We start from the raw sequence: 19,030 nt of genomic DNA, 5'->3' as shown, positions 1-19,030 counted from the left end.
TGAACAGATGACCCTGTAGAACTAGAAAGAGGAGGAAGTACATTGTTGATGAGCCTTGACCTTAGTGAGCGGTGGAGCACACTTGATAGGTCAAAAAACTTACTCTGCTTTTAAGTCTCATGCCCTTGTCACCTTGCAATAAGCAATAACATTCTATTAGCAAGAAGCTTGTCATTTAGATTGAATGTTTCTGATGGGTTGAAGCTGTTGCTTCTGATTAAACCTGGAAGACATAAGACACTGTGATGACTAGTTATTTTTCTAGACTGTGGACTGCAAAAAAATGGGGAAATTAACAGTTTCAAACCATGGGACTATGGGGAATGATGTTGCAGTGCTTAAGGAAAACAAGTTATTGGAATTCATTGTATGTTATATCATCAATTTTGCCTTATTCAAGTAGTGGGGTGCCTACTTGTCACCTCGGCTCCCTGGGTTTGTGACCAGGGGCTGTTTTACCCAGTGTCAGGCTTGTGATTGGTTTTTCAACCAGGGCTAGATGTGTGGGTTCAGGAGTACTTAGCATAGTGACAACTTCTTGGTTAGTTCCTGGACAAGTGGCATCTTTGTTCCTGGACAATGCAGCAGAAACATCCCGTAAAAGAGAAAAAAAATCTCACTCTCTCCCTGGTGTGAATGGAGAAATAGAAGAACATTTGAAGCAATTAGTGACTCTCTGTCTCAACAAATTCTCTACTTGAAAGCAAAAAGAGAAAACGACCTTCAGAGATACTGAAAAAATGAATTTCATTTGGTGAATGACAAGTCAAGAATTGGTGTGTCCGCAACCTCAGGCATTAAAGAGTGGAAAAGACATTGAAAGGGAACTGACAGAGAACGTTGCATTGACACCTGTAATCTGGACTGGTGCCAGGGTTGTGCTTCACTGACATTTTGTTTCATCCCCATACTTATGCCCTGTTTCTTTAAGTGTCTTTTTGTATGTGTACAAGAATATTTTTAAAGGAGTAGATTTTAAATTACAGAGAGTCATAAGTTAGGAATTCCTGTTTCTTTTTTGCTGTTGGTTCAAAACAATCTGTTTGCAACGAATAGTTGTTTTCTTGTTAAGTACAGAGAGCTAGTCAGTTTGTTGGTAACACTCTGGGAATAGTGGGGCTTGATTTCCAGCTCACTACACCAGGGATTCATGACAGTGAGTGCTGCTGTTGACAGCATAATACCAAGTGCATCCGTTTTCTATCGCTTATATTTCACATTCAGATGATGTCTCTGCAAACTGAACAACATTATTTGCAGCTGCTATGGAGCAGATAGAAGTGTTTTGAGGAAGATACTTTGAAGTAGTTTGTGTGTCACTTGGTCTCTCAAAAACAGTTGTTGATGAAAATGCTCACAAGCAAAGATAATAACCAGGCACTCTTTCTGCATCTGAGCATAACATTTGTGTTTATTCTCTAATTGTTCATGCATCTGGTTGTCTTTAGCATTGTAGTTTGAAATTCTCAACGTAGTTTGTAATGGCTTATTCCATTGCATCTCATATCCAAAGACTTATAAATCACCCATGGTATTTTCCACTCCAGAAACATCACTGACCGTCCTGTACATCTGCACTGATATTCCTCTGAAACTTTGGAACTTTTTCTGATTTATTCATAGAATGTCAGTATTGTTGGCTGGGCCAGTACTTATTGCCCATCCCTAGCTGACCTTGAGAAGGTGGTGGTGAGCTGATGCCTTGAACCTTTGCAGTCCAGGTGCTGTAGGTAGACCCACAATGTCCTTAGAGGAGGATGTTTCAGGATTTTGACCTACCAACAGATTCTACAAGGTAGCACTCATGCAAATGGCTGAAGATATCTTCTGGCGCATTTAAGAGTACTTACCTGAACATTAGACTTACTTCAGCTGAGAGAAGTGGACTTTGTTGAATACCTACCATCTGGAAACCAAGTTGTCTTTCATTATGTTGGGCTCTCAGCTTCACTTATCCTCTTGGGATCAGTATCACTCTGTCAGAGAGCCTCAACCTTACTTTCCTGTATTTCATCTTACTGACCATCTTGAAAGACTGCTAACAGGTCTGGAAAACTCATGATGTTGCACAAAGCAATGGAGTGTCTCTGATAATTCAGATTCACTTGAAACTCCCAGTGGCATCAGTATAAAAGTCATAAACCAATCATTACTTTTAGACTAGATGGTGTTAACATGTTCTGTGATGTAGCGATTTATTTATCATTCACCTTTTTCCATTATGTGGGATTGCTACAAAGCATCATTTGAGGTGGGATTTCAGTCAAGCCCTTCTGGGCCAGAGGTGGAGAAGCAACCCACTGGGCCGTAAAACCTGTGTATGGTGTACTGTGAATTATCAGATTCATGGGCTGATATTTCTCCATCAGACATCTTTTCAGGCTTGCTTTATTTCTTCCTAGCTAAACATATGAACAAAGTGCAGTTCGAGTATTGTTTAGTCCATGCTGGGTGTGCAATCTGTTCTTTGCTGTGTGATGTCCTTAACAATATTTACTGCCTGACTTCTGGCCTTGTTCTTTCTACTGGCCCTTCTGTGAATAGTTCTTCCTTTTATCAATACATTGTCCTTTATTCCTGATGAAGGGCTTCTGCCCGAAACATCGATTTTACTGCTCCTCGGATGCTGCCTGAACTGCTGTGCTCTTCCAGCACCACTAATCCAGAATCTGGTTTCCAGCATCTGCAGTCATTGTTTTTACCTAATACATTGTCCTTGCTTGGGCTAGAATATTCCTTGGTATAAAGACTTATTAATATTCTCTGGCTGACGATTGATAACCTAAAAGCTTTTAGACATGCAGATAGCTGTCTTGAGGGTAAAGGGAAGGAGGCAAAAATTGGACAATTATAGGCTGATTCACCTAACATCTATAGCTGGAAAAATGTTGGAAACAATTATTAAGCAGCATAATTGGAACATCATAATCTAATTGAACAGAGTCAGAATAGTTTCACAAGAGAAAAATTGTGCCTGACTAACTTATTGGAGTTTTTCAAGAAAGTCTGAACCAAAGCGGACAGAGAGGATTTAGTAGATGTATTTGGACTTCCAGAGGAAGTCACCTCACAAAATGTTAAGTCATAAGAGCCCACAGTGTGGGAGATAGAATATTGGCTAGGTAGAGAATTAATTCATGGGCAATCAACAGAAATTGGGGATAAGGGGTTCTATTTCAGATTAGTGACCTGTGACCAGTGGGGTTCTACAGGGATCGGTGCTGGGACAGCAACTATTAACATATATATATTATACATATAATTAATGATTTGGAAAAAAGAATCCAAATTTATGTTGAATACTGTTGACAATACTGTAGCCAAATTAGCAGACGACTCAAAAGTAAAGGCATGTTGTATGAAAGATACAAAAAGTTTACAGAAACATATTGATGGGTTTTAAGAATTGGGCAAAAAATGTTAGCAAATTAAGTAATATGTGGGAACATGTGAAGTTGTTCATTTTGGAAGGGAGAACAAAAGAACACGGTTATTTGAATGGAGAAAAATTGCAGAACGTTGTAACCCAAAGGGATTTGGGGGGGATCTTATGCACAAAACACAAAAAGCGAGCACACAGGCAGCAGGTAATTAGGATAGGTCATGGAATGTTGGCCCACATTTCAAGGGAGTTGGAGTATAACAGTAGGGAAGTCTTACTGCAACCATCCAAGGTGCTGGTGAGACTACATCTGGAATACTGTGAGCAGTTTTGGTCCCCTTATTTAAGGAAAGATATTTCATTGGATGTAGTTCAAAAAAGGTTCACTGGGATGATCCCTGGTTTGGACAGATTATAAGCAAAGGTTAAATAAATTGGAAAACTACATTTTGGAATTTAAATGAATGAGAGGTGATCTCATTGAAACATTTCGGATTCTTAAGAGATTTCACAGGATAAATGCTGAGATGATGCTTTCCCTCATGGGAGAGGCTAGAACCAGAAGGCACAGTCTCAGAATAAGGGGACGCTAATTTAAAACTGAGATGAGGAGGAATTTCTTCCCTCAGAGGTTATGAGTCTTTCGAGGGTTTTGCCAAAGAGGGTTGTGGGGCCAGATTATGTATTTTAAGGCTGAGATAGATAGGCAAAGGGCTGTTGAGGCTGAGTACTTAGTATATTCAAGACTGAGACAGATTTTTAATTGGCAAGGGAATTGAAAGTCATGGAGAAAGGTTAGGAACGTGAATGGAAGGAATGTTGGATCAGCCATTCCTACTTAATGGTGCAGCAGGCTCGAGGGGCTGAATGGCCTACTCCTGTTCCTATTCCTAGTGGTCTGAGGTTTCCTCTCTTTCGGCAGGTATATTCTTTCACAATATGATTTCTTGTGCCTAAGACAATCCTTCTGATGAGATCATCTTCTCAAATGTAGAAGCAGTCTCTGGAGTGCAAACAGGTTCCATTTCTAAATCCATTCCGTTGACAATTTGTACATAAATCAGAACACAATACAAGACAATATGAAGCAGCTATTTGTATGTACAGGAGGTATTCATATGTTGAGTGTTTAAAATTGCACCCCTGTATTTGTAAGTATCAGTACTTGTAAATCGGGGACCCCTCAATCTCCAGATTACTCAAGTAAGACAATATGACCATACAATGTAGGAGCAGAAATCAGCCATTCAATCCATTGACCTATTCTACCGTTCATGGCTGATCTGATCATCTTTAACTCTACCTTCCTTCTCCCTATAACCTTTACTAATCAAAAATCTGACTATCTTGGCCTTGAATATACTAATAACAACCTCAATAGCCCATATGGTTAAGAATTCCACAGATTCACAACAGTCTGGGAAAGAAATTCCTCCTTATCTCTGCTTTAAATGTGTGACCTCTTACTCTGAGATTTTTGTTTAGATTCCCTACAGAGTGGAAGCAGGCCCTTCGGCCCAAACAGCCCACACCAACCCTCTGAAGAGTAACCCACCCAGACCCATTTCCCTCTGACTAATGCCCCTACCACTATGGGCAATTTAGCATGGCCAATTCACCTAACCCGCACATCTTTGGACTGTGGGATGAAACTGGAGCACCCGGAAGAAACCCATGCAGACACAGGGAGAATATGCAAACTCCACACAGTCACCCGAGGCTGGAATTGAACCTGGGACCCTGGTGCTGTGAGGCAGCAGTGCTAACCACTGAGTCACCGTGCTGCCCCGCCACTGAGCCATGCCCCTTATGCCCTCTGGTGCTCTCACATCTCTATGCATTTACCCTGTCAAATTCTCCAAGAATCTTTTATGTTTTAATTAAGTTGCAGGTTACCTCTCATTCTTCTAAACTCCAATGAGTACATGCCCAACCTATACAACCTCTCCACCCTTCCATACATGGTGTCAGCCTAGTGACCCTTCTCTGGATTGCCTCCAATACCAGTTTTTCTTTCCGCAGTATTGTAGCTGTGATCTGATGAGTGCTTTGTATAGTTTTAGCAAACCCTCCCTACTTTTATAGTCATAGAATCATAGAGATGTACAGCACAGAAATAGACCCTTCGGTCCAACACCTCTGTTCTGACCAGACATCCCAACCTAATATACACCATTCCCTTTGAAATAAATGTCAATATTCCATTTGCCTTCCCTATTACTCACTGAATGTGGATGCTAGTTTTTTGTAATTCATGGACAAAGGGTCCCAAATCCTTCAATCTATTGCTTTCTGCAGTCGTTCTTCATTTAAATAATATTCAGCTCCTCTTCTTTCTGCCAACATGCATAACCTCACGTCTTCCATATTATACATCAAGGTTTTGTCCACTCACTTAACCTGTCCATATCCCTTTGCTCATGCTGATGGGAGGGCTTTAAGTGAACTTGGCAAGATGTGGGAGCCAAGAGAAAAATGTTGAAGAAGAATACCAGAGTTAACAAAATACTTGGGAGTGATGAAAATACACAACTTTAAGAATACTGGGTTAGTATGTAAAGTTGCAGTAAGGGAGAAAGTGATGAAGTCTATATAAGAACTTTGTGTATATATATGGTTACAGTACAGAAACAGACCCTTCAGTCCAACTTGTTCACGCAGACCAGATATGCTAAATTAATCTAGCCCCATTTGCCAGCAATTGGCCCATATCTCTCTAAGTCCATCCAGATAGCTTTTGAATGTTGTAATAGTACCAGTATCCACCATTTCCTCCGGCAGCTCATTCCATACGTGCACCACCCTCTGTGTGAAAAAGTTGCCCCTTAGGTCCTTTTATATCCTTCTCCTCTCACCTTAAACCTATGCCCTTTTGGGCTCTCGTACTCTGGGAAATTATGTTGCAGCTGTACAGGATGTTGTTGAGTTCGCAGTTGGAGCATTGTGTTCAATTTTGGTCACCTTGCAGATGATGCACAACTTAAAAGCATTGTAAACTGTGCGGAGGATAATGTGGAGCTTCAGACAAATAGAGACAAATTGATAAATGGGCAAGTAACTGGTAGGTAAAGTTCAAAAGCAGCAATGCCTAAGTTGATGCATTTTGGTAGCAAGCACACAGACAGATAATACAAAATAAGGTTCAAAATTTTAAAAAGGGTACAGGAGCAGGGAAGGACCTAGAGGTATATATACACAGATCATAAAAGGTGACAGGACATCCAGAGAGAACAGTTAATAAAGCATACAGTATCTGTGGGTTTATTATCATGAGCATGGAGTACAAAAGCAAGGAAGTAACACTGTATTTGCTTAAGACATTTGTGTTTAGTTCTAGATGCAATACTGGAAGAACAATGTCAATGTATTTCAGAGACTGCAAAAGAGCACCCGGAGGAAACCCACGCAGACACGGGGAGAATGTGTAAACTCCACACAGACAGTTGCTTGAGGCGGGAATTGAACCCAGGTCTCTGGCGCTGTGAGGCAGCAGTGCTAACCAATGAGCTACCGTGCTGCCCTTGGCAGTTTTCTTTCCCTTGAAAGACATTGAACCAGGTGGATTTTTATGACAATCAACAGTGACCATTAGGTTAGGTTTAATTCCAGATTTTACTGAATTAAAATTTCACTATCTGCCAAGGTGTAATCCAAACCTATGTTCCCAGAACATTTGTGTGATTTTTTGGATTATTAGTATAGTAACATTACCACTATCCCACTGCCACCGCTTATTGAGTGTGGAATCCCACTATCTCTCACAACAGGACAAAACCGATGAAGAGATCGCAGAGGAAGAATCCATAACCATAACCGTCCTGAAGTGGAAGGCAGAGAAGCTGTCAGGATTGACGTTGTACTCTCCAAGTAAGTATGAATGCTATTTATGTTAGACCTGACTCTGAAACAATGTGGTTGGGTGATATCTGCTCAAATCACTGTGATATGAAGTAAGTCTGACCAGAGAATTCAAGAGAAACTTGCCTAACGAGTGAGAGGTGAGACTGTGAAACTGAATCAGAGTAGCTGGTTGAGGGGAATGGTTTGAATGCACTTTAGGTGAATCTAGATAATTACACGAGGGAGAAAAGAATGAGGATATTCTGATCAGGTGAGTTGGAGACATGGGAAGACGCTCATTTAGACCATAAAGACCAAATGGGATGAATGGCCTGTTGTGCACTATATACTTGACTGAGTATAGCATCTAGGAGGCCTGGCAGGATTAGAGTGAATGGAAGTCAGAGTGGAAAATTCCACCAGCAGGAGGAACAACGAGCACAAAGGAAGATGCTTATGGTAGTTAGAGATCATTCATCTGCAGCCAGGACATCACTGCACAGTTACTGATACATTTTCGAACCAACCTGTTTCAGGATGTTATTACATCTATCTGGAGCAGCTAGGAATTGAACCCAGGCTTCCTGGCTCAGAGGTATGGGCACTGCCACTACATCACAAGAGTTACTTTTAGATCTTTTTCAATCATACCATCCAGATGTGTTTGACACACGTTTGCAGCAGGTGAGACTTGAACCCAGGCCATCAGGAAATACCAATAGTGATCTTGGCACAACCATCTTCAGCTGCTTTATCAATATCTTCTTTTCATATTGGAGAACCTGACAAGGTAGATACAAAAAGTTTGTTTCCAGTTGTGGGAGAGTCTAGGGCCAGAGGGCATCATCTGCGAATGAGGGGTTATACATTTAAGACAGAGATGAAGAGGAATTTCTTCAGTCAGAGAGGAGTGAATCTGTGAAATTCTTTATCATAGAGGGCTGTTGAGGTGGGGTCATTAAGTATATTCAAGGCTTTGATAGACAGATTTTTATTCATTTAGGAAAGGTTATGGGGAAAAGGAGGATTATCATATCAGCCGTGATTTCACTGAATGGCACAACAGGCTAAATAACCTACTTCTGTTCCTGTGTGTTATGGTTTATTAGAGACCGGCAGAAACTGTACATGTTAGTGGAAGGCTCAAGGATTAAATGTGATTGATCAAAGAAACAACAGAGTCATGGAAGAGTAAGATATTTTACACAGTGTATGGTCAGGATCTGGAATGTGCAGCCTGGAAATCTGGTGTTGGTAGATTTGTTTGTGACTTTAAAAGGAACTGGGTTAGTATCTGAAGAGAAAATAAATTGCAATGGTGCAGTGTCACTAGCTGAGTTACTTTTCGAGACATGAAATTCGACAAGATAGTTGAACAGCCTCCATTTGTGCTATAATCATTCTTTGTTTCTATAAAATTAATTGATTAAGAACAAAGAACAAAGAAAATTTACAGCCCAGGAACAGGTCCTTTGGCCCTCCAAACCTGAGCCGATCCAAATCCACTGTCTAAACCTATTGCCCGATTCCTGAGCATCTGTGTCCCTCTGCTCCACACCTATTCATACATCTGTCCAGACGCATCTTAAATGAATCTACCGTGCCTGCCTCTACCACCTCTGCTGGCAACGTGTTCCAGACACCCATGACACCCCCTCTGTGTAAAGTACTTGCCGCGTGTATCCCCCTTAAACTTTTCACCTCTCATCTTGAATGCGTGACCTCTTGTTATTGAATCCCTCATCCTGGGAAAAAGTCTATCTCTATCCACTCTGTCTATACCCTTCATGGTTTTGCAGACCTCAATCAGGTCCCCCCTCAATCTCTTTTTGTCAGGAAGAATTAAACAGGAAGAATAACTAGTTTCTTGATTTGCAAGTTTATGATTTGATTATATTTTTATTGAAAGCTCATCACCACCTTCTCATGAACCATTAGGGGGTGAGTAATAAACATTGGCCAAACCAGCAATGCCCACATCCATGAAAAACTTTTAAAAAAAAAAAGTCCATACAACTAGCTCCAGGCAAGTTTCCCCAATTTATTATGATTCCCGACGGGATACCAGGAACTATAATACTCTCGGATAATACTGTCACCAAATCACAGAAGTGTTACAGTGCAAAAGAAGTCAATCAACCCATCATATCTGCATCAACTCTCCAACACAGCTTTATGATATAGATGAACTGGCTCCCCTTCTTTATTCACTCTTATTCATGAATTGTCTACAACAACATTCATTTTAAAGACTCTTTCCTTTGTGGATATCTTTCTCTCAGACCCAAATGAACATACATTCTAAAAGAAGCCAATTTAATCAGACTTCCTTGAATGACCAAGATGAGAGAGCTTATTAATTAGTTAATGTAAGAAAGCTAATAACAGAACACACAAATATAAATTAGAAGAGGTGAGTACAAAAGACAGGAGTTGAAAAAACAGACATACAAACCATTGTTTATGAAGAGCAGATATTTGGACATTGCAGCCTTTGTCGTTGAGGTTCTCAGTATTGTTGTGATTGGTAATTGTCGTTGAGGTTCTCAGTATTGTTGTTGTGGTAATTGTAGTTGAGGTTCTCAGTATTGTTGTGATTGGTAATTGTAGTTGAGGTTCTCAGTATTGTTGTTGTGGTAATTGTAGTTGAGGTTCTCAGTATTGTTGTGATTGGTAATTGTCGTTGAGGTTCTCAGTATTGTTGTGATTGGTAATTGTCGTTGAGGTTCTCAGTATTGTTGTTGTGGTAATTGTAGTTGAGGTTCTCAGTATTGTTGTGATTGGTAATTGTAGTTGAGGTTCTCAGTATTGTTGTTGTGGTAATTGTAGTTGAGGTTCTCAGTATTGTTGTGATTGGTAATTGTCGTTGAGGTTCTCAGTATTGTTGTTGTGGTAATTGTCGTTGAGGTTCTCAGTATTGTTGTGATTGGTAATTGTCGTTGAGGTTCTCAGTATTGTTGTTGTGGTAATTGTAGTTGAGGTTCTCAGTATTGTTGTGATTGGTAATTGTCGTTGAGGTTCTCAGTATTGTTGTGATTGGTAATTGTCGTTGAGGTTCTCAGTATTGTTGTTGTGGTAATTGTCGTTGAGGTTCTCAGTATTGTTGTTGTGGTAATTGTAGTTGAGGTTCTCAGTATTGTTGTTGTGGTAATTGTCGTTGAGGTTCTCAGTATTGTTGTTGTGGTAATTGTAGTTGAGGTTCTCAGTGTTGTTGTGGTAATTGTAGTTGAGGTTCTCAGTATTGTTGTGGTGGTAATTGTCGTTGAGGTTCTCAGTATTGTTGTGGTAATTGTCGTTGAGGTTCTCAGTATTGTTGTGATTGGTAATTGTCGTTGAGGTTCTCAGTATTGTTGTTGTGGTAATTGTCGTTGAGGTTCTCAGTATTGTTGTTGTGGTAATTGTAGTTGAGGTTCTCAGTATTGTTGTGATTGGTAATTGTCGTTGAGGTTCTCAGTATTGTTGTTGTGGTAATTGTCGTTGAGGTTCTCAGTATTGTTGTTGTGGTAATTGTAGTTGAGGTTCTCAGTGTTGTTGTTGTGGTAATTGTAGTTGAGGTTCTCAGTATTGTTGTTGTGGTAATTGAGGAGTCCTTTATTCTGCAGAATGGTTGAAATTCTGTAGTTTTGATTCATTTTGGTTGTGATTGAAATTCTTCCTCATCCCTGTCTTAAACGTTTAACATCTTATTCTGAGATTATAACTCTGGTCCTAGACTCTCCCACAAGGGAAACAATCTTTCTAAATCTACCTTGTCAAGTCCCCTAAGAATCTTGTATCTTTCAAGAAGGTCACCTCCAAACTGCAATGAGAATTGGCCCAACCTGTTAATTTCTCCTCATCATACATTCCTTCCACAACCAGGATGAGCCAAGTGAACTGGCTCTGGTCATTATTTCTCTTCACTCATGGAATGTGGGCACCACTGGCTGAGCCAGCATTTAGTACCCATTTCTCGGTGCCCCTGAGAAGGTGATGGTGAGTTGCCTTCTTGAACTGCGGCAGTCCATTTAGTGCTGTTAGGGAGGAAGTTCCAGAACACTGTAATACTGAAGGAATGACAATATATTTCCAAATGAGGTGGTGAGTGGCCTGGAGGGGAACTTGCAGATGGTAGTATTCCTTTGTATCTCCTGTGATCATTGGCTTTGAAGGTGTAAGGAGCTTGGGCTGACACCAATGCTGGTATATCTTTGCTTACGTAAGGCACCCAAATGGTTCACAATATTCCTGCTGTGGGCTGACTACTGCCTTGTGCAGTTTTAAGTAAGACTTCTGTGTTTTTATACTTCATTCCCATTGAAATAAAGGCCAATATTTCATTTGCCTTCCATTTTACCCACTGAACCAGCAAGCAAGCATTTACAGATTTATACACAAGGACACCCAAATCCCTGAGCAGGAGGAGAAGTGTCTTCACTTCAATGATACTGAACCTATGGAGTTTTATACCACGGAAAGCTGTAGAGGGAAGTCATAGAATGGATTTGGTAGCAGCTAAAGGCGTCAAGGGGTTTGGAGAGAATGCATGAGTATGAAGTTATGATAGACGATCAGCCATGATCCTTTCCAATGGTGGAGTGGCCTCAATAGCCTGCTCCTGCTCTTACTTTCAATGTTTCCATGTAACTGTGTCCAGATCAAAGGGTGATGTGAATATAAAAGGGAGCAGAGGAGAGTCATACATGAAGAGTAAGCATGAGTAGTAACGTTAAGAGCAGAAACTAGCTGAGTTCCACTGAGAGAAGGCCTAAATAAACAAGACCCAGGAGGGATGGTTATGTGAAATCATAAAGAAGGACAGTGTTCACGGTCTGTAGCTGTTGCGCTCAATGCCGAATCCAGAACAACCTTCCCTCTCAGCTGCAGAGCTACTTTGTAGATTTGAATTTGGCGATTGACGGACTGAGTTGGTTCACAACATTGCCTTCTGACTTTGGAAGTTGCTGCCATACTTGGACCTAAGGAGATGTGCACAGAAGAAAGAAATGCTGGTCCTGCAAGTGGTGAAGTGCCTAAATCGAAAATGAGATGCTGTTTGTCTGGCTTGCATTGAATGTCACGAGAAGACTGCAGTAGTCATTGGGCAGAAAGTATAAGAACAAGACAACGTATTGAAATGGCAAGTGACCAAAAGGTCAGCATCACTATTGTGACAAGACAGGTGTGGTCTGCCAAGTGGTCATCCAGTCTGCATTTTGTATAGCCAGTATTGAGGACATCATATTGTTATCATTGAATATAATAGACTGAATTGAAAACAGTCTAAGTAAATTGCTGATTCACCTGAAGATGTATTTTTGTCTCAGACACTTAGGAGGTAAAACCACCAGTCATGGAGCCCTACAGCACAGGGACAGGCCCTTCAGCCCAATTGGTCCATGCTGACCAAAATGTCCATCTAATCCTTTCCTATCCATGTATTTGTTCAAATTCCTTTTAAGTGTTATTAATGTACCATCTCAACCACTTCTGCTGGAAGCTCATTTTACACTCCCTGTGTAAAATGTTGCTCCTCAGGTTCCCTTTTATTCTTTCCCCTCTAACCTTAACCTATACCCTCTAGTCTTCGATGCCCCAACTCTGGGAAAAAGACTGAGTGCATTCACCCTATCCATGCCATGCCTCTCATGATCTTATACATTTCTTAAGCCACCTCAGTCTCATACGCACCAAAGAGAAAGGTCCTAGCTTGTTCAATCTGTCCAGAGAACTCGGACCCTTGAGTCCATGTAAATTTCTTCTGAATTCTTTCCAGTTTAATAACATTCTTCCTATAGCAAGGTGATCAACATTGAACACAATATTCCAAGTGCGGCCTCACCAACGTCCTGTATAACTGCAACATAACTTGCCAACGTCTATACTCAGTGCCCTGACTGATGAAGGCCAGTGTGCCAAAACCCTCCTTCACTGTCCGGTCTACCTGTGGCTCCACTTTCAAAGAACCATACACTTGAACTCCAAAGTCCCTCTGTTCCACTACACTCCTTAAAGCCCTACCATTCAACATGAAACTCCTACCTTGATTTGACTTTTCAAAATGCAACACCTCACACTTATCTATATAAAACTCCATTTGCCATTTCTCAGCCCACTTCCCAAGCTGATCAAGGTCCTGCTGCAATTTCTGATAGCCTTCCTCATTGTCCATGATATCACATATTTTAGTGTCATTAGCAAACCTGCTAATCATACCTTGTACATTCACATCCAAATCATTGGTATAGATAGCAAACAGCAATGGGCCCAGCACCGACCCCTGAGGCACTCCACTAGTCACAGGCCTCCAGTCCAACAAGCATCCTTCCACTATTACCCTCTGCTTCCTACCATCAAGCCAACTGTGAATCCAATTTGCCAGCTAGTCTTGGATTCCATGTGATCTTACCTTCCAGAGCCTGCCATGTGGAACCTTATCAAAGGCTTTCCTGAAATCCATACTATGTCTACTCCCTGCCCTCGTCAACCTTCCTGATCATTTCATCAAAGAACTCTAACAAATTTGTGAGACATGATCTCCCATGCACAAAGCCATGTTGGCTGCTCCTAATCAAACCCTGTCTTTCCAAATGCATGTATATCTTATCCCTTAGAATATTCATAAGTAACTTACCCACCCCAGATGTTAGGCTTATTGGTCTATAATTCCCACACTTTTCTTTGCAGCCCTTCTTGAATAAGGGCACAACATTCACTACTCTTGAGTCTTCCAGGACCTCACCTGTGGCCCTCGCAATTTCTTCTCTACCCTGTTGCAAGTGTTACTCATGGGAAGGTGCCATGATAGAACTGACAAAGTGTTGGGAGTGACGGAGGAGGAGTGCACCACGTTGTTCTGCAGGGAACAGCTTCAGTAGTGTGCTGGAGGACAGAGGGACATGTGTTTGTAGCATACTGTTGGAGGCATCAGAGTTAGTGGGTGGAAAGTGAGAACAAAGGAAACCCTCTTGTTCTTTTGGGAGGGATGGGGAGGAGTTTGGCCAAAGTTTGGGAAATGGATTGTAAAACGGTTGAGAACTCTTTCAATGATGGTGAGGTTAAGCTGGGTGGGTGAGCATGAGGTTAATGACAGACTGACAAGAATACGAACTACATATCTGACCCCCATGAAACAGAGATATGATCACACTTGAGAGGGTAGGAGATTTACAACGAGGACAGGCTAGGGTTAGTCTGTTTGGAACAGAGAGGTTATGGAGAAATGAGTTTAGGTGATTAAAATTGTGAGGGATTTGGATGGAGTGGACAGGAAATATCTTTTTTTCCTTTGAGGAGAAGTCAATAACCAACATTGGTAGAAGTTACAACAGGGAAGTTAAGGAGTAGTCTTTGCACTCAGAGAGTGAGGGGTCTGGAACTCACTACCTGGAAGTGTTTGTGGCAGGTGAGAGGAGAAACCCGGATAATATTTAAGAAAAACTTGGAGATGAACTTGAGGTACTGAATCGACAGTGCTACCAACAACAATACACTTAATTGAATGGTTTCCTTCTCAGCTATAAATAATTCTCTTTCTCTAACTGGAATTATAGTTTGTGTTTCATTTTTCCTTTCCAGCATTTAAGGCCGATGTAAAGTCCGATGCTTCAGAGCCTGAGGAGCAGGCTGCCGATAATGCAGAGGGCACTGACGTTGCTGGGACAGACATTCCTGAGACAGATGCTCCTGATACTGATGCCCCAGAAGTTGCTTCCCCAGAAGTTGCTTCCCCAGAAGCTGATGCCCCAGAAGCTGATGCTCCAGAGGCTGATGCGGCAGAGGCTGATGCTCCAGAGGCTGATGCTCCAGAGGCTGATGCGGCAGAGGCTGATGTGGTCGAGGCTGGTGCTGCTGAAACAAATGGTCCTGTGACAGAAGCTCCTGGTTCAGATGACCCTGTTCTCGATTCCCTTAGTTTAGCAGAAGGTAATGAAGGAGCATCTGACGCTGTATCTGAGCAGGCTGCAGATTGAGGATGTGGTGTGAGGCTCGAATGCCTGATTAATAGCGGGATGGAGAGCACCACCAATTACTGAAAACCATTTGATTGCAGGCTGAAAAAAAAACAAATGGTACACATTGGCTTAAAAATATCCACGACTCAAAAACAAGAAGCTGTGTCTTGGTCAGCTGACTGCTCATCCAAAGTGTTTTTAATCAGGGAGAGCAAATTTCCTTCTTGTTTTGTGGACTGGGCAGCAATATGAACCATCACACCATCTCAATTTACTATTTTAAAAATAAAATGTTAGATACAAAACTTATCAATATTTTTCACTGACATTGTAAAGAAACCATATTCCTGCATAAGTACTGTTCCTAAAGAATAGATAATGCTTATTGACACTGCAAAAGGTGGGCAGAAGTAGCATCACATCCTTTCAACACCATAGTAAATATTCAGAGTTTCTGTACTGATATGCACAGACAAATTAGGAGCAGAGATATCCCAATCAGTCCTTATAGTCTGCTGCGCCATTCGATAAAATCATGACTGATCTGATAACGGCCTCAATTCCATATTCCTGCTAACCCCTGATAACTTTACTCTCCCTTGTTCATTGTGAACCTATCAACCTCTGTCTTAAAAATATTCAATGACCCCACCACCTCCAGGGAAAGAATGTTTCAAAGATTCATCATCCTCAGAGTCCTTAGTTTTAAATTTTATCCCCTTGTCTCTCATTCTTTCAGCATCTCTTCAGTAACTTATATGGTTTAATCAGATTTGGTCTTATTCTGCTAAATTCCAATGGGTACAGGCCCATTGGACCAACCTTTCCTCACCAGATAAACAATTTGCCTGAAGGACAGCTACTCAGGGAGTCGGGGAGGTGGGGGAAGAAATTCACATCAGGTCTCATGAGGAACAAAAAAAGACTCTACCAATCATAGAATCCCTACAATGCAGAAGCAGGCCTTTCAGCCCCTTGAGTACACACCGGCCCTTGGAAGAGCATCCGACCCAGACCCACCCCCCAACCTTATCCCTGTAACCATGCATTTCCTGTGGCTAACCCACATTACCAGCATATCTTTGTACTGTGGGAGGAAACCTGAGCACCCGGAGGAAACCCATACAGACAGTCACCCGAGAGTGGAACTGAAACCATGTCCCTGACATTGTACTTCTCAGCTTTAAGCAAACCTTACTGTACTCTTAACCCCAGTTAAAATACAAACAAAAGAAAGAAGAATTGGTGTAGCTTTAACTCTATTGGAAAAGTTAACAAAATAACAGATTCATCACCTTCGAGGGTCCCTCACAGATGAGGATGACTTTCTTCCACTCTCAGGGGGAGTCTGTAAGTGGCTGTACAGACCGATGGCCTACCACAGGCTCTGCTACACTGGGGGCAGGTGGTGGTCATGAGAGGAGGTGGGCGATGGTCATGGGGGGGGGGGGGCGGGTGGTCATTACGGGAGGGGGTGGACAGTGTTCATGGGCGGGGGACAGTGGTCACGGGAGGGGCGGGTGTTGGTCATCACGGGGACAGTGGTCACAGGAAGGGATGGGCAGTCGTCACAAGAGGGGGTGGCGGTCATCACGGGAAGGGGTGGGCGGTGATCATGGGAGGGAGGCAGTGGTCACAGGAGGGTGGGGTGGTGGTCACAGGAGGGGGTGGGCAGTCATCACAGGAAGGGGCGGTTGGTGGCCACAGGAGGGGGTGGCGGTCATCACGGGAGGGGGGCAATGGTCACGGGAGGGTGGGACGGTGGTCACGGGAGGGTGGGGCTGTGGTCATGGAGGGGCAGGTGGTGGTTATCACGGGGGCAGTGCTCACAGGAGGGGTGCGGTGGTCACGTGAGGGGGTGGTCACGGGAAGGGGGGGCGGTGGTCATCACAGGGGGGGCGGTGGTCACGGGAGGGTGGGACGGTGGTCACGGGAGGGGGGGCTGATGGTCACGGTGGGGCAGGTGGTGGCCATCACGGGGGCGGTGGCCACAGGAAGGGGCGTGCAGTGGTCACAGAAGGGCGCGGGTGGAGCCTTGGTCTGGTAGTGCTCTCCTTTTGCTGTTTTCCTCGGCTTCCACTTTTTCCCAACAGGAAGTTTTGAGGTGCTCAATGCCTTCCCAGCTCCTCCTCCACTGTGGACGGTCTAGGGCCAGTTATTCCCAGGTGTCAGTGGGAATACTGCACGTCATCCGTGAGACCTTGAGGGTGGCCCTGAAGTACTTCCTCTGTCCACCTGGGGCTTGCCTGCTGTTTTGGGCATAGAGCACTCTCTTGGGGAGTCTCATATTGGTCATGGGGAATACATACCCAGCCTATCACTGCCGATCGAGGTGTTGGGGGGGCTGGTGGGTGGGGAGGGTGGGGTCAGTGCCTCAATGCTGAAGATGTTGGCCTGATCGCAGATGCTGGGGCTGGGATTGGTGCGTCTGTCTTCCCTGTGGAATCACAGGATCTAGCGTAGACAGCGTTGGTGGGACTGCTCCAGCACTTTGAGGTGCCTGCTGTACACAGTTGACATCTCAGAGCCATATAAGAGGGTGGGAACCACCACAGCTCTGTATACCATGAGCTTGGTGCTGGATCTGATGTTGTAGCCCTTTTACTCAGGTGTCTAAAGACTGTGCTAACACACTGAAGATGATGCTCGACCGCTTCATCAATAGCTGCTTTGGCCGACAGGACACTCTCAAGGTAATGGAAGTGGTCAATGTTCTCTAAGGCATCCCTGGTGGACCATGATGATCGTGGGTTTGCTCCACAATGCCTGGCCAGGTTGATGGAGGACCTTAGAGTACACTCTCACATGCCTCCATAGAAGGTGCTGGTGATGGTCTGGAGTATATCCTCAGAGGTTGCACACATCTTCTGCCTGCCTCCAAACTGGGTCTTCTTGTGCTCGGAGAAGGGCCCATCAGTGGCTTCACAACTTACAGACTGCCCGCACATCGGCTGGAACTCCTGTTGCTGCTGAAGCTGCAAGATGTTTGTAACATGCTTCCAGTAATTTGAAAACAACACCCAACCCGTCTAATCTTTATATAAACACCCCTAGTAATTTTAAAAGTAATAGATTACTCAACTACTAAACAGCAACTGTTCAATTTTGGTATCATCCCATAAACATACCCTTGGCAAAGGTAGGATCAGTGAGACAGATTGTCTCAGGTGATTATGGCAGCAGGAAGAGAATCCAACTTTTTAGCTGTAACAGAGAGAGAGAGAGAGAAAGAGAGTGACAGCTTCCACAGTCAACTTCAAACCTCAGTAACTGTGAAAAGTTGAACTGCAACCCTGGCTCTGTGGGAGCCTGACTCCACCCATTCATTCTGCTTCTATTATTCTATCTTTAAAAAAAAACCCAAGGCCTCACAAACTGTTTATTCTATTGAGTTAGAATAGACAGCTTATTACCAATGGCTCAAAAGCTCTTTTCAAAAAAAAGGACAAAATACATCTCTTAAAGCCATTATATAATCAAAAAGACATGACATCTAATTAATGCACTTTATAATTCTTCAAAACCCTGAAACACAATATCAAATAAGACAGGCAAAAGTTGAACAAATTTACACTGATTCTGAAATAACTCCACAGAGGCTGGTATCCCATCACCAAGTCCCCCTTTATTTACATGTGGAGAATCCTTGACACTGATCCAGCTCCCTCAGAGCCAGCTCCCTGAGTGAACAGACACGGCTGACACTCCAGATTAACAACCCCACTCAGAGAACTCATACTTTATGAGATCCCACCTGGCTGACCTCGTTACAATCACGGCAACCCTCCAGCTCTGAGATCAAAGACATAGGCTGGTTCATTCGTCTGTAGCTCCTCCTGGGGTGTTTTAGCACTGGGTCAGGTTCCCTCCCTCT

General features: G+C 42.9%; 1 protein-coding gene across 1 annotated transcript in view; it reads left to right on the top strand.

Moving 5' to 3' along the window:
• The window catches only part of rsph1 (radial spoke head component 1), a 63,422-nt gene extending 46,117 nt beyond the window's left edge, over positions 1–17,305 (top strand). Inside the window, exons 7-9 of the mRNA XM_060832841.1 lie at positions 7,150–7,249; positions 14,780–15,127; positions 17,250–17,305. Coding sequence (XP_060688824.1) covers positions 7,150–7,249; positions 14,780–15,127; positions 17,250–17,305 — 504 coding nt within the window. The remainder of the gene's footprint in view (positions 1–7,149; positions 7,250–14,779; positions 15,128–17,249) is intronic.
• Positions 17,306–19,030: the final 1,725 nt, after the last annotated feature.

This window comes from Hemiscyllium ocellatum, chromosome 12, assembly GCF_020745735.1.
Source record: "Hemiscyllium ocellatum isolate sHemOce1 chromosome 12, sHemOce1.pat.X.cur, whole genome shotgun sequence".
In the NCBI taxonomy this organism is placed as follows: Eukaryota; Metazoa; Chordata; class Chondrichthyes; order Orectolobiformes; family Hemiscylliidae; genus Hemiscyllium; species Hemiscyllium ocellatum.
This window is presented reverse-complemented; position numbering and strand designations above follow the sequence as displayed.